Source organism: Lontra canadensis, unplaced genomic scaffold, assembly GCF_010015895.1.
Source record: "Lontra canadensis isolate GAN:19392208 unplaced genomic scaffold, GSC_riverotter_1.0 scaffold54, whole genome shotgun sequence".
Lineage (NCBI taxonomy): Eukaryota > Metazoa > Chordata > Mammalia > Carnivora > Mustelidae > Lontra > Lontra canadensis.
In genome coordinates this window covers 5491726-5507159 of record NW_022631048.1, presented here as the reverse complement: position 1 = coordinate 5507159, position 15434 = coordinate 5491726, and the positions used below count along the sequence as shown (strand labels likewise).

The following is a 15434-nucleotide window of genomic DNA, read 5'->3' as shown; positions in this document are numbered from 1 at the left end:
AATTTTCCTAGGTGATTTCAAAAGTGTCTAAGTGGATTTTGGGAAAATCTGGAGAAACTTGTTTTAATGTTGTGTCTTAATCAGCAACACGGATTTGCCCAGACTTGTGGGGAAAGAGAGGTGTACACCCCCATAACAGGGCGGGAAAACCACAGGCCCTACCCCATAAAATCAAGGGTATTCTAAGACTTAGAGGAGGCGGAATGTCTTCATTTTCAGTTCAGATAAATTGGGGGGCTCTTAAGGAAAAGAACACCCGAGGGCATCTGGGTGGCTCAGTCGGTTAAATGTCTGCCTTTGGCTCCAGTCAGGATCTCAGGGTCCTGGGAATGAGCCCTCTGTCATGTTGGGGCTCTCTGCTCAGCGGGGAGCTTGCTTCCCTTCCTCTCTCTCTGCCTGCCCCTCTGCCTACTTGTGATCTCTGTCAAACAAATAAATAAATAAAAATCTTTAAAAAAAAAAAAAAAAGAAGATGAATTTGTCTTCAGATTTGTAACAGGAAAAGCAAATCACTAGCACCTTGTATGGACCGTGATATACCTTAATTGTCTTGTCTTCAAACAAATAGCCCTAAAGTGATACCATGTTTCTCTTTGAATCAATGGCTTCAACCCCTAATCCTCAATGGATATTTTAATGAAATCATTGAATATGTTCCTTTTTCTTTCCTTTTCTGGTAACTAGTCTACAGACAAAGTAGCTCTATTTAATGCCCAATATTTGAAGAAAGGTGTTTGCAGATCCCAACACTCTCAGTTTAGATAATACCATGGGGCAGATGTGTTCCACAGAGGTCCCCTAACATCTGTGCAGTTGGGTCTTGTGTTACTGTCACCTTTCTCACTAGCTAATTTTAACAAAAGCAAGTTGAAAGCTGTTGTGTTTATTCAGTCTTGAAAAGAATTCTGGAAGGTCAGTATTATTTTCACCGTGTCTACTGCTTGAGGAAAACACGCGGTAGAGAGCTTAGAGAAGTCATTCAGGGTCACGTACGGAGGAAGGGCGAGATGAAAGCTTTCTCCTGGATGAATTAAAAAGCTCTTGCCCATTGCAGTTTTGTCTTAAACCTGCCTAACTTGTTAATCTGATTTTTTCAAAAATAATTTTACTAATTCAGTGGTCTCACATTTAAGTCTTCCTATTACTTTATATTCATGCTGTGAGACCTTTGGTGTAAATATGGATCGAAGCCGATATTTTGTTGAATCAAGAGGCATCGGTCAAATCAGTCTGATCCTTACTCTGGACTTTTAAGACACGGTCATCTCCTTTGTGGCAGATGGCAGGAGAAAGCCTGAGAAGAAACAGCTTTGTAATCATTTCTTTTGAGACTTTAGCAATTAATCCTGGAATAGAATTCAAGATGGATTTGCCTTAAATGGAGTCACACAGTGTACCAACTGCTCTCTTGTTCTCAAGAATGCACGTGTTGGACAAGATGAGCATTTAGGGCAGTTGGAGTTGTTTGCCATATTTTAAAAAATGAACATTTTGCATGAAGTTTTCTAAAGCATATTTAGTTGTTCACACAGGTTGTGCACTTGCTTCCCAAAATGTTTTTTGAATTAATGCTCACATCAATAATGTGTAATGTTGCTGTTATCTTCCAAATGTAACATCTCTTTTTCTGAACGTAGAATACTAATTGTAAACAATGAAGGGTCATGATAGGTATTCATCAAATAAATATTTTAGGAGCTCATTTAGCACCTTTCGAATGAATGAATGAAAGCGCAACTACAATCTTTTTGATTATGTAACAGGCTAAACTTAAAGGGCATGTTTTCCTTTTTTACTGAAAAAAGTTTCTTTGTCATTGATTTAGTAATAAAAATTCTTTGGTTGAGCTGAGAGAAATTTACAAGCTGATACTTTGTATCATTTAAAATGAAAGCTACTGGGGGTACCTGGGTGGCCAATCCATCTGCCTAGGGCTCAGAGTCCTGGGATGGAGCTCCTCATCGGGTCCCTGCTCAACAGGGAGTCTGCTTCTCCCTCTGCCCCTGCCCCCTGCTCATGCTCCAGCTCTCTCAAGTAAATGAATAAAATCTTTAAAAAAATTATTTAAAATGAAAGCAACTGTTACAGTTTTCATTTCTCTGGATACTGAAGAAACTCTTCTGAGGTGTGCTCCAACCCCAAGTTCTAGGACACTGTTCACCTGGCTGGGATGAAGGGTGTGACCAATACTGTGCCACCGAGATGACAGCCAGTCAGTTTTAGGCTGAAATGGAGAGACCATAGTCTGCCAGCTGGGAAAAGAGCTTTTGTTTCAACGTGTGCGAGCTGAAAGGTCATGGGTTATTGTCACAACCCTGTACCTACATTGGTGGTGGCATCTTTGAAGACCTTGGAATTGGGAAATCAGTCTGGCCCCATCTGCACGCATTGCTGCCAGCTGTGTACAGATGTTCCAGATTGAGGTTGCAGTCGAAGTAGCCCGTACCCCTGAGTGAGAGCAGCCCAGAGATGTTGGGTCATTCCATCCAGTGTTGTGGTTGGGAGACTTATGGAACCCTTCTGCCCCTGGAGCAGACAGGGGCTTGGTATTGTCGGACTGTTGTAGTTCCCATGTGAGAGTTCTCGCTACCACCAGATTTGAATGAGACCACAAAAGAGGAGAAGAGGGAAATCCCCGTAGAGTCAAAGAGGATGTGGCGATTGCTTCACACTGAATGTTGGTATAAATGCTTCGGGTTGATTAGGGGGTGTCTGAGCTTGGGCTTGCTGCCGTGGCCCGAAAATGCAGAGGGCAGATGGTCAGATGGTGCTCTTCTGGGCAGTTCCCATGAAGAGGGAACAAGGAAGCCTATAAAATATAAATGTAAATTTAGAAAGTGTTTCTGAGGAAAGTACCTGTATATTGACTTTGGCCTTGTTTTGGCGTTCAACCACCTGGCCGCTGATGGCAGTCATGCCTTTGCAAACATGTGGCAGAACCTGGCTGGTTCTGAACCTAACCTCCAAAGCCAGAGGCCATATTTCTTCACTCTTACCGTAATTTTGGTTCAAAGTGCAGTCTCTTAACAAGCTCCCTGCTTCAAAAGCCCCAACCTCTTTGTTTTGGTATGCTTGCTTAAACATGTCTTTCAAAAGAGCTGGGTTTGTAAGTATGACTTTATTATAATCTCCTTTGCTTTTAAATATAGACTGTCAAGTGTATTTCCATAGGCTAACTTCGTCCCCTACTTCCAACTGTTTCTTGTATTAAGTTAAAACATTGGGGGGTTAAGTGTGCCAAGGCTGTGTCCTGCCAAAAAATGCAAAGCACTTCACCTCCACCTGTGGTCCACGAGGACAAACAGAAGGACCCGTCGGTTTCTTAGTAGCTGAGTGTGTTTTTAAACGTATGTTTCCATTTCATTATTTTCTAGGTATATAATTAGTCCTTTGATTTATTCTTTGATGCATTAGTATAGATGAATATTTTTAATCTCTAGCCAGTTGGATTTTAATTGACACTCTTGTCACTGATTTTAAGTTGTACGACGTTGTAGTCCAAAAATATTGGCCAGCCTATGTTATGTTTGTAAATATCCTTCAGACACACAGTAATGTGGTAGTCTATCTTTTTTGTAAAGTAAGAAGTGCATTATATAGTTATTAGCTCAACGTTGTCATTATATTATTTAAATACCTTATGACACATTTTTTTGTTTGTCTCCCAAAGCTTTAAAGGACTGTTTTGTCTTGGGGTACTTGGATGGTGCCGTCGGTTGAGCCTCTGACTGTTGGTTTTGGCTTAGATTATGACCTCAGGGCCTTGCAGTGGAGCCGTGTGTCAGGCTCTGCTTCAGACTCTCTTTCCCTCCACCGCACGTGCTCATGCTCACGTTCTCTCCTTCTCTTTCTGAAATAAATAAATAAATCTTTGAAGGAAAAAAAAAAAAAAGACTGTGTTGTCTTAAAGATTTTCATAGAATTCCCCCTATTTCCCCTTGAATTTTTAATAGTTGAAAATGACCCCCTGCATTATATATATACATTATATATTATGAACTGTACCTTATATAGACAAACATTTTCTTGTCCCATTCGTCTTGAGTGACCTTTTATCAGAATTAATACTGCAAGTCACCGAAACTCGCAAAGTTAGTTGAAATGTGCGACCCTTTTATTTTACCTTTGCTACTTTACCTGGCGTTTCATGTGATATCTTTTTTTTTTTTTTCCCTTTTCTTTGCAGTTTGCCAAGGCACCAGTAACCGGCTCACCCAGCTGGGCACTTTTGAAGACCACTTTCTGAGCCTTCAGAGGATGTTCAATAACTGTGAGGTGGTCCTTGGGAATCTGGAAATTACCTACATGCAAAAGAATTATGACCTTTCCTTCTTAAAGGTTAGTTCCATCAATTTGACCATCTTACCCAAATATGATAAAAAGAAATATAACCTCAGTGTATTTGCTTTTGCTCTGGCAACTACAAGTCCTGGGGAGCTACAGATGCAAGTTTTATCAGAAAACCACTCCTCCAGCTAGTGTCAAGTTACAGCTATGAAATAATACAGAGAAACAGGCCGGCCTGGCGTTCCACCATCATCGTACACCCTGATACTAAACGTCTAACCATTGCGTTAGCTGTCTTGGCTCTTTAATTGGAACTTTATTTTTTTTTAAGATTTTATTTATTTATTTGGCAGACAGAGATCACAAGTAGGCAGAGAGGCAGGCAGAGAGAGGAGGAAGCAGGGTCCCTGCCGAGCAGAAGAGCCCAGTCGGGGCTGGATCCTAGGACCCTGAGATCCTGACCTAAGCTGAAGGCAGAGGCTTTAACCCACTGAGCCACCCAGGTGCCCCTAATTGGAACTTTAAAATAAGTTCCCCTTTGTAGCTTTTTCCTGTTTCCTTGGTACTCCCACTGCACCACTTCACACATCTCCCAAATATTTCACAGCAGGCTCTAGTGAACCAAAAGGACCCAGCTCTGAAGGCTTCAGAGTTTGGTTGTAGCTGAATTGGTCTTCTGGGTTCTTATTTTTTTTTCTAATGGGAGAGCATGCAAGACAGGTACAAAATGAATTAATAAAACGTTCTCCTTTTATTCTGAGTGTCCCGAAACCATGTGAAATGAGAACGCAGCATTCCCGAATAACTCACTTCACCCTTCATTCCTGCCAGCAGGCTCAAGGGACAAAAGTGTAGGAGTCATTGGAAATCCTGTCACCCCTCCCCCACCCACGTCCCTACTGTAGTCCTCTACCTGCCTTATGTCCGTCGGTCACTTGGGTGCGTAGTTCACTCAGGTGCCCTAGGCTTCCTGGATGCATGTTTGACCTTGCGTTCTGGAACTCCTCACAAGAGAAACACGTGGTCCTGTTCTGTCTCCTCAGACCATCCAGGAAGTTGCCGGCTATGTCCTCATCGCCCTGAACACCGTGGAGAAGATTCCCTTGGAAAACCTGCAGATCATCCGAGGAAACGTGCTCTATGAAAACACGCACGCCTTGTCCGTCTTATCCAACTACGGCGCGAACAAAACCGGGCTGCAGGAGCTCCCCCTGAGAAACTTACACGGTGAGAGGCCCCGGGCGCGGGGACACTGTGCCTGCAGGTGCTCAGCGAACCGGTCACCTTTCTGAATGCCACTCAGAGAAGTCTCGTATCCGTCCAGTACAGATGCTCCGCGTGCTAGCTACGTGCCCAAGACAGTAGGTGGAAGTTAAAGAAGACGGTCAGTGATGGGAAGGGAAGATTTAAGCCAGGTACCACTTGCTCTGTATCCCTGCGGAGATACCCAGAGAGTTACTAAGAAACGGCAGTGGTTCCTGGAAACAGAGACCAAACGACCTTGGCTGGGCTTTTGGCTCTCTGTGCCTAGGGAGGGAGTAAACGGCCGGTCCTGTTACCTGGACCTCGGGTATAAGGGACATGCATTAAAAACCTCCCCTATCTGAGGCTGCTTTCAGAGTGATGCTGTCACACAGAGCATGACTTAAGGACAGAGACATTGACGGTAAGGACAGAGAATGACGGTGTTGCAGAGTTTGAATTCCCATGAGTGGGACACTCATGAGGGTCCTCTGAGTGGAAGCTAAGGAAGAGGGTAGGAGAGACAGGAGGTTGATTTAAAAAACAAAAGTGAAGATAATGGAAGCGTGCCCTCGCAGTGTGGTGGGTGCGGTGCCAATGCCGGTCCTGTTACTTCGGGAACGTCAGGCACAGCCCCGTCCTCTATCGCAGGTGTTCACACTGCCACCGTCTTACACATAGAGAAATGGTGGCAAAGTGATCCTCCTAAGGTCCCAAATTCATTAAAAAAAAAAAAAAAAAAAAAAAAACAGGAATGGCCGCTGGAGTCTTTACCCTTCCCCTGTGCTATGCAGTTGTGATGGGAAGTGGGCCCACCAGGAAAGGGGGGGTTGCCAGCAGAGGGTGCAAAACAGAGGGAGTCCTAGGAGTGGTCGGAGCCTGGCAGATAGCAGCGCTGGAATAAGGCAAGGCGTCCAGACCCAGGCTCCAAAGCGGCTGGCACAGCCCTCTAGTCGGGCTCCTGGGTTCAGCCATCCTATGAAATGGCCCTAAGACTTTCCACCCAGCACGTTAGGTGCTCACAGCACCCACGCACATAGTCCGCGTTTATGCTGATACTAATTTGTGCTATTTACACATTTTGCAAAATGGTATGTGCGTCCAGCATGCCTCAATCTGCCCATCTGGCCTCATGCTCTGTCGTGGTGATGGGCAGGTGCGGTTAAGAGCGTGGACCCCGGAGCCAGACTGTCTGGGTTCCAGGCCTGGTTCCATCACTCCCCAGCCAGATGCCCCTGGAGCGGATTCTCTCTGTGTTTCAGCTTCCTCTGCTTTAAAAATGTGGGTAACAATGGTTATACACTTCCTGGGAATGGGGGGAAGATTAAGGAAATTACTATGGAAAAAGCACTGAGGAGTTCATATTCCCCTTGCTGGTGTTCTTTCCACTTTGGTATGGGGTTGTATGCATGCACATGATTTCTTGTTATCAAATAACTATTTAATGTGAAATTTCCCATACTAATCAAGTACTGTTACTAAAAATTAACTCAGTGCCCACCACAAGGAATAAAATCATTAAGTACTGAAAGTAAAAATAGAAGAATGACAGCATCCAGGCCAATGGCCTCTTTTCTCTTCTGAGCTACCCAGTCAGGGGCACCCAAATCGTCCGGCACCTTTGCTGCCTTTTTACTTCTCACCATGGCAGACCGAAGGTGTTCTGTAAGGCCCGACCATGACCTTCCATCGTACACTCTTCTTGGCACCTCTCTGTCTTCACGAGGGTCACAGCAGCCTTGAGGCCCCTACTTTGTGGTTCCAGTTCTGACCTCCCACTAGAGATTTACCCTCTTGACTCTGGCTGCCTCCTGACCAGATGTCCTCTCCTGATTGTCCTGCTGTCATCTCTGACTTTAAACCCAATGCCCCACAGTTTGGCCCTTCCGGACCTCCCAGCCTTCCTTCTGTGGTTTTCTACACCGTCCACCAGAGACAACGCCCGCCTGTCCCACTGACACGCATTGGCTCCTGTCTTCTGGCTTCAGAAAGCCTGCTGTCCCCTCCCCTCCGCAGGCCACATGATGCTACGGGAAGTGTCATTCTCTTCGACAGCCTCGGAGCTCCTCCTGGGGAGGACCCTCTCTTTCCACGTCTGTGCTTTGTCCTTGAGGCAGGTCTGTTCCCTGCCTGAGGAGTTGCTGGACGTTATCTGTGTGGTGGGACCGTTGTGACGATTAGCTAAGATTGTGTGTTTCAGTAAACCAGCAGAGTACCTGGCTGTGTCCTGTGTCCCGCGGGGTCTCCGGGGGGCATGAGCTCGCCAGCCACATGACCCCTTGGGCTTCCCTGGCCCGTCAGCTCCTAGATCCAGTTCACCCCTGCCCATCCCCAGCTGCGGTGTTTGTGCACAGAAGTCGGTCAGTAACCGTTTCTGCCGGCTGGCGTCGAGGCAGCGCTCTCCCTACGCGCACGCTTGCCTTTTTCTAATCATTCCCGGTTTTCCGTGTTGTGTCATTTCTTCCTGTGAAACAATCATAGTCTTTCCTGCCAGTGGCATTCCTGGCGCCTGCCCTCTCCTCCCCGTACCTAGAGAGCCTTCTCCCCACCCCCCTTCGCTCCCCTGCCACCGTTTCCACTGAGGATCTCACAGCATCATCCCCTTCTCCTGGCCTTGCTGGCCACAGTGCGTGTCTGCCACACCCCTCCGTCCCGAGTACCCCATTCACTTTTACCCCACACAGCTTCCTTCCTTCCCATATTTCTGCATTCTGATGGTTTGTGCTCCAGGGCCAGTTTCATGGGGAAAGCCTAACTCCTCTGTGACACTACCACCCCCTCATCGTTCAGCTGCCTCCCCCACCCCTGCCCCCACCCGAGCTCTGTGGGGGGGTCCTGCTTTAGCAGAACTCCAGATGTAAAGAAATGCATGCATGCTTTGCGGGAGTTTATAGACCTGGCCCTGTGGTCACTGAGGTTCTTTCCCTGCACAGAAATCCTCCAAGGTGCCGTGCGCTTCAGCAACAACCCTGTCCTCTGCAACGTGGACAGCATCAAGTGGCAGGACATTGTGGACGACAGTTTTGTAAGCAACATGTCGATGGACTTCCAGAACCATGCGGGCAATTGTAAGTGCTCCAGAAAGTCCCCTCTGCCTGTAGCCCCTACAGTTGCGGGGGAGTGGGGGGAGGTGGACACAGAGTTATAGCATGTTGGGGGTTGGGGGGGTGACAGAGAGCAGATTAACCTAAACCAAAAATAACTAGTAAACAGTTGCTCTGCCTGCTAGAAGGGCACTTATTCAGGACCTAGGAGAAGCCCGTCTCTCGTGGAGACAGTCGGCGTGCCTGAGAACTGGGCAGATCACCCCCCGCCACAGCAACGGAGCCCTCGTGTGGCTGTTGACAGGAGCCGTCAGTGCTGGCCCCAGGGGCCTCTCCCATCTTGCCCAGAGGAGACAAGCCACGCTTTTGTGTGCTTCCGACGGGCTGCTGAGCAGTGCCAGGCCCTCTGGAAACACGGGAGGCTGACCTTTGGCCTCCAACAATAGAGCCCCAGCAAAGTTGGGCGCAGTGCACAGCGGTGGGGGTTGGGGGGCTGTTTGTCCATATTCCCCTTGGTGCCCATAACCTGGTCCCTGCCATTCATCGGTGAAGCGGCCCGTGCCAGGGGGAGGCTGGCGGGGAGCCAGGCTGTAGGTCAGGGCTGCACCACTTGGACCCTTGGCAACACTGTGTGGGAAACTCTGAAGACACATGCTTACAGTTACCAGGCTCCTCTTAACTTCCCCCTCCCTGGTCTCCCTGGTCTTTCAGTCCTTTAAAATAAGTCATCACCATTTCCTGCTTCTCTGTTTCCCTAAACTGTGCATGGCATACGCGTTTTTGTGCGGGGGGTTTCTTTGTGGGGTTTTGTTTGTTTATTTATTTTTGGTCTCAAAGAATCTGGAGCTCCTGTGGATCTTCAAAATTGACTAGAACCCCCTTCTTGTTACTTCATTGTATCTTATTTTATATTTTTATTTGCTTATCATACTGAAATACCCTTAACGTGAAATTTCCCATCTGAACCATTCTTAAAAATGGTACAGTTCGGTGGTGGTAAAAGTACATTCCCGCTGTGGTACAGTCATCACCGCTGTCCGTCTCCGGAACTCTTTTTATCTTGCAAAACTGAAACTCTATCCCCGGTCCACAGGAACTCCCCCTCCCACTCCCCCAGCCCCTGGCAACCACCAGGCTGCTTTCCGTCGCTATGAGCGTGACTGCTTTAGGGACTTCACAGAAGGGGCGTCACATAGTCCTTGGCTTTCTGTGACTGGCTTCTGTCACTTGGGTTACGTCTTCAAGTTTCCTCCATGTTGTGGCATGTGTCAGAATTTCTTAACTTTACATGGATGAGGAGTAGTCCGTTGTCCACTGGGGGGATATCTGTATGCAAGTGTTCTGTTGGTCCATTCATCAGCTGGTGAGCTCTTGGGTTGCTTCAACCTGTTGGTGGTTACAAATAATGCTGCTGTGAACTTGGGTGTCGAGCCCCTTTGTTTCCTAAATACAGGATTCCGACCGATGGTCAGCGTGGCAAGAAACTGCAGACTTTATCCTATAACGCAAAATTTTGTATTATCCATAATGTCCGGCTTAACCTTTCCTCAGCTGTCTGATGGACAATGGGGAGGTTGAATTGTGGACATTTATAACAACACCCAAAAAATTGACACTGGACGGCTGTGAGGCTAGTATGGGTTTGCCATAGACTAGAACCAACAGCCCAAATGGCACACCTGTCTTCATCACACCAAGACCATGAGGAAGAGCCTGAAAAAAAATACTGGGAAGGAAGGCTCTTCCAATAACAAGATTCAAATAAGACAAGGCTATGAACTGCAAACCAGTAGAGTGCTGGGTTACGAATAGACACGTAAGAATAAACTAGAGACATAGAAGAGAAAGACAGTAAGAATAAGCCTCACTAAATTAAATGTCCATAGAGGAGCCTGGGTGGCTCAGTGGGTTAAAGCCTCTGCCTTCGGCACAGATCATGATCTCGGGGTCCTGGGATTGAGCCCCACATCGGGCTCTCTGCTCAGCAGGGAGCCTGCTTCCTTTCTTCTCTCTCTGCCTGCCTCTCTGCCTACTTGTGATCTCTGTCAAATAAATAAATCTTTTTAAAAAATTAATTAAGTGTCCATAAAGGAATGACATTTCAAGCAAATGAGGGAAGAATTTATTATTCAGTAAATCATTCCAGAGTGATTGAACTATTAAGGGGAAGATATCAAAGTGCCAGAACTATAAGGGTTTTTTTTTTAAAAGAACAGTATCCACCTGCCACTTGCATTCTCCTCATTAATTACCCAACCAGTGACGAGATGAGGAACCTGCCACGCTCCTTGTGGGAAGGGAAACCCTGGCCTTGCCTAGAGCTTTTCAAGCTACACATGCCTTCTGAGAAATTGTCACATTTAATTTTTATCCAGGAAAATCTCATAAGGTGATTTAAGTATTGTATGGGCAATGGATTTAAGAATCAAAAAGGTTACCCAGTGTGCCCCCACATGATGTTACGGTTGATGAAGTTCGGAATATGAAGTTCAATTAGGTGGGTTTCCTTAAGGGGAAATTAAATCAATCATCTGCTTTGCACACCAATATAAATTCCAAATCATATTATATACAATAAATTACTGAATATATATGTAAGTGCTAGAAGGAAACATGAAGATGCTTATTGGTATTTTCAAGCTGAAGAAAAGCCCAGTCAGATGGCATGCAAGAAAACTTCCTTATTAAGAAACCTTAATGACAAACAGGAAAATATTGTTTATCATTTGCTTGCCTTGGAAAGGGTTAATATTCTTGATAATATGATGGTGTGAAGTAGTCTTAGGTATCCCAAGAAGGTGAGCCTCCCAATTAAAAAAAAAGGGGCCGGGCTGCCTGGGTGGCTCAGTGGGTTAAGCCTCTGCCTTCGGCTCGGGTCATGATCTCAGGGTACTGGGATCGAGTCCCACATCGGGCTCTCTGCTAGGCAGTGAGCCTGCTTCCTCCTCTCTCTCTCCCTCTCTCTATATTTGTGATCTCTCTGTGTCAAATAAATGAAAAAAATCTTAAAAAAAAGGGCCAAAGATGGGGCACCTGGGTGGCTCAGTGGGTTAAGCCTCTGCCTTCGGCTCGGGTCATGATCTCAGGGTCCTGGGATCGAGCCCCACATCGGGCTCTCTGCTCAGCGGGGAGCCTGCTTCCTCCTCTCTCTGCCTGCTTGTGATCTCTCTCTATATATAAAATAAATAAATAAAATCTTTAAAATTAAAAAAAAGGGCCAAAGACATGAGCAGTTTGTGCTCCCCCAACACACACATGATACCTAAGAAATAAAGTAAAATGTAATTCCTTACTGTAACTTTAAAAAGGTCAAAATAAAGAAGCATCTTTTTTGCCTTTGCAAAAGATTTGGATTCCTTTTGACTTTTAGATACCTGGATGAGGAGAGGTGTCGAGAAGCAGAAATCCTCATCCTCTTCTTGTGGGCAAATACACCAATAAAATACAGTCAGGGGTAGAATTTTAGCAATATGTATTAAAGCTTTAAAGTATGCACTCCTCGTGTCTAGGAATACAAAGAAAAAAATAGTAAGGCGAGTGAAAAGCATAAGGATATAGAAAAATGCTTTTGTGCGAGAATACTCCTTGCAGCCTTACCTATAATGAATTTTAAAAACAACTTACATATCTAAAAATAAGAGATTAGCTAAAGAAATGATGGTATAGCCATGCCGTTGAAAATCATGTTACGGGAGCGCCTGGGTGGCTCAAACAGTTCAGCATCTGCCTTCCGCTCGGGTCATGATCTCTGGGTCCTGGGATCGAGTCCTGCATCGGGCTCCCTGCTCAGTGGTGAGCCTGCTTCTCCCTCTCCCTCCGTGCCTCCCCCTGCTCATGCTCTCACTCTCTCTTGCTCTCGCGCAAACAAATAAATAAAATCTTTTTCTAAAAAAAGAAAATCATGTTATGTAAAAGGATATTTAAAGCCATGGAAAAATTGCCGTAACATTTTTATTAGCTTATTTTAATTATGATACAAAGTACAGTGTGACGTCAATTCATATATATGCATATGCTTGTATATGTATATTGATTACCTCTGGATGATTCTCATTTCCTCCTCTTGCTTTTCTCTATTATCCATATTTTATGTAATTTGCCTACATTTCCTTTTTTGTAACAGAGGGTTAATAATAGAATTATAAGCAAACCTTGATTCATGGGTCAGCAGATGTTGTCTCCACTACAGGAAGAGGCCATTAAGCATTTTCATTGTAAATGTTTTTGTTTTGTAAACCCATTACATGTTTATAAGGGGTTTGAGAATTATGAGGAAGGATAGGGTAAAGAGAAAAAAGAATGTCTCATGGTCCAGACACAAGCACTTTCACCACTTCCGTGTACTGCTTTGTTCTTCCCGTCTCTCTGTCTCTGTCCCTCTGCTTCACAATGCACAGCCCACGCCGTGCATCTGGGGTTTGGCCTCCCCGTGTCTCCTGATTCCTAGGAGCACCAGCACTGCACTGCCAGCCTCCACCCCTGGGGTGATGGGAAGGATATTGCGTCTCATGAAAGGGGTGCCCTGGTTCCACAGTAACTTAGGAAATCATCAGCTCTTCCCATCTGAAACCTAGATTCTACCAGGAATTAAATTCTTCCTGACTGTGGGAGGCTTTGGGACATACAGGAACTCCTGTAGGTTCCCGTGTCTTTGCTGTGAAATATACCTGCACAGCTGATCTCTTTTTAACAAACTTTGGTGGTCGACTTGTTCTCTCAGTCTCTCTCTCTCTCTCTCTCTTTTTAAGCTGACATATAATGTATTATTTGCTTCAGGGGTACAGGTCTGTGAATCATGAGTCTTAACACAAGTCACAGCACTCAACCATAGCACATACCCTCCCTGATGTTCATCCCCCAACCTGTTCTCTTTATACAGGTGAGAGGCTTTGGTCTTCAAGTATCTCCATGCTAGTAAAAACAAAAACACAACTAGTGAGATTAGAAGACCTCTGCAGCTATAATCTGTAGTTGATTCCTGCAAACACTGATTGATCGACATCAAATATTTCCACGCGGTAGCTCACAAATTAATAGCTAACGTTTAGCTGATCAGCAAGGGGACACACACTGTGAATATTTGACCCTTTGGGCCATGCTCCCTGCCTCTGTCTGGCTTTGGGTCTAGGGGTCTTTATTAGCAGGATCCCAGGTCCCCCAGGATCACTGACCCTCAGGTCACTCGAGACAGGCAGAGTGGGAATGCAGTGGTTCAGACCCACCCCACCAGACTGGACACCCTTAGCACTGTTGGAGAGGCTGGAAAATTCTCCAAGCCTGAACACATGTGGAAACTGGACCATTTGAACCCCAGTGTTCACAGCTGTGAGAAGTCACTCATTACTTTCTGCCTGAGTTTCTGCTGCTGAAACATAAATAAAAACAGAACGCGGTTCATCTTTTTTTTTTTTTCCATGAGAGTCATTTGAGTCACCTCACCAACCAGCCAGCAAATAGACAAATGGAGAATTAGAAATTTGGGAGCTGCTCCTTGTTTCTGGAACATCACATTGCTCCGGGGCTTGCCACCACCAGTATCCCACCTCCTCCCCCCACCGTTCTCTTCCCCTGAGATATGAATTTAACTATTACTTTTACATTTTAGGCCAAAAGTGTGATCCGAGCTGTCCCAATGGAAGTTGTTGGGGTCCGGGAAAGGAGAATTGCCAGAAATGTAAGTCAGCAAGCAGCATTTCAGATCAATGGTGTCTGCTTTCCTCCCCTTCCATGCAGCAGACTGTGTGCCTTTTCCCTTGGGAGACTCCGGAAGGTCGGATGGGAGCAGTCGTGAGAATGACGGTCTTGCCGATCTCGGTGCATGTGGTTGATCCACCGTGGGCTGGTCGGGGCACCCCCGTCTGCCATGAATGAGTGGAAGGCAGCCACGCACAAGCCAGCCCGTCTCTTTGAACCATGGGGTTGGCATATCTTCCTGGGAACGGAAGACTTGCCCTTGTTACCTGTCACCAGACCCTCTGGTTTCCTTTCCCTCGGGGGCGTGTCTACTGAAGAAAGAGCGTACTTTGCAGGAGGGTTTTTCTACAGGAACCCTCATTTGGGAGCACGGGTGGCCAAGGGATCTGGGGACCTCTGCCTCAAATTTCACCATCTGCCCTTCGGTTTAATTATGACGTGACAGTTTCTTCCTTTTACTTACCACTTTCCGGCAGGCACATTTATTATCGGATGGTATTTTCCATATCACCACAAATCTCAGTCCTAACTAACGCGTAATTATTGAGTGTGGCTAAAAGTCTAGCCCTGACCTGGGCAGTCCTCCGAAGTGACTGAAAATCAGTGGGAAAAAGAGGCAGAATACAGAAAGGTCACGATTCTGGGGCGCCTGGGTGGCTCAGCAGGTTAAGCCTCTGCCTTCAGCTCAGGTCATGATCTCAGGGTCCTGGGATCGAGCTCCGCATTGGGCTCTCTGCTTAGCGGGGAGCCTGCCACCACCCCACCTGCCTCTCTGCCTACTTGTGATCTCTCTCTCTGTCAAAAAAATTAATTAAATTAAAAAAAAAAAGAAAAGGTCACAATTCGGTGTGATTTGGCGGAACGCGAAGGTTCGGAGCCCTAACAAGCTGGGGAACCGCTGAATTCACCCCCTGTTGGCTGCTTCACCCACCGTTTGCAAGGGCTCTGCAGGATGCCTGAGGGGTGGCCCTTCCACCCTCCCTGGCTCTTGAGCTCACCAGTGACCTTTGCTCCTTTTCAGTGACCAAAATCATCTGCGCCCAGCAGTGTTCAGGGCGCTGCCGCGGCAGGTCCCCCAGCGACTGCTGTCACAACCAGTGTGCCGCCGGCTGCACGGGGCCCCGCGAGAGCGACTGTCTGGTAAGGCTCACCCCGCCCCCCACCCAC

General features: G+C 46.4%; 1 protein-coding gene across 1 annotated transcript in view; it reads left to right on the top strand.

Moving 5' to 3' along the window:
• The window catches only part of EGFR (epidermal growth factor receptor), a 198294-nt gene that overhangs the window by 133298 nt on the left and 49562 nt on the right, over nucleotides 1-15434 (top strand). The window contains exons 2-6 of the mRNA XM_032874987.1: nucleotides 4187-4338; nucleotides 5331-5514; nucleotides 8463-8597; nucleotides 14179-14247; nucleotides 15289-15407. Of these exons, the coding sequence (XP_032730878.1) occupies nucleotides 4187-4338; nucleotides 5331-5514; nucleotides 8463-8597; nucleotides 14179-14247; nucleotides 15289-15407 (659 nt within the window). The remainder of the gene's footprint in view (nucleotides 1-4186; nucleotides 4339-5330; nucleotides 5515-8462; nucleotides 8598-14178; nucleotides 14248-15288; nucleotides 15408-15434) is intronic.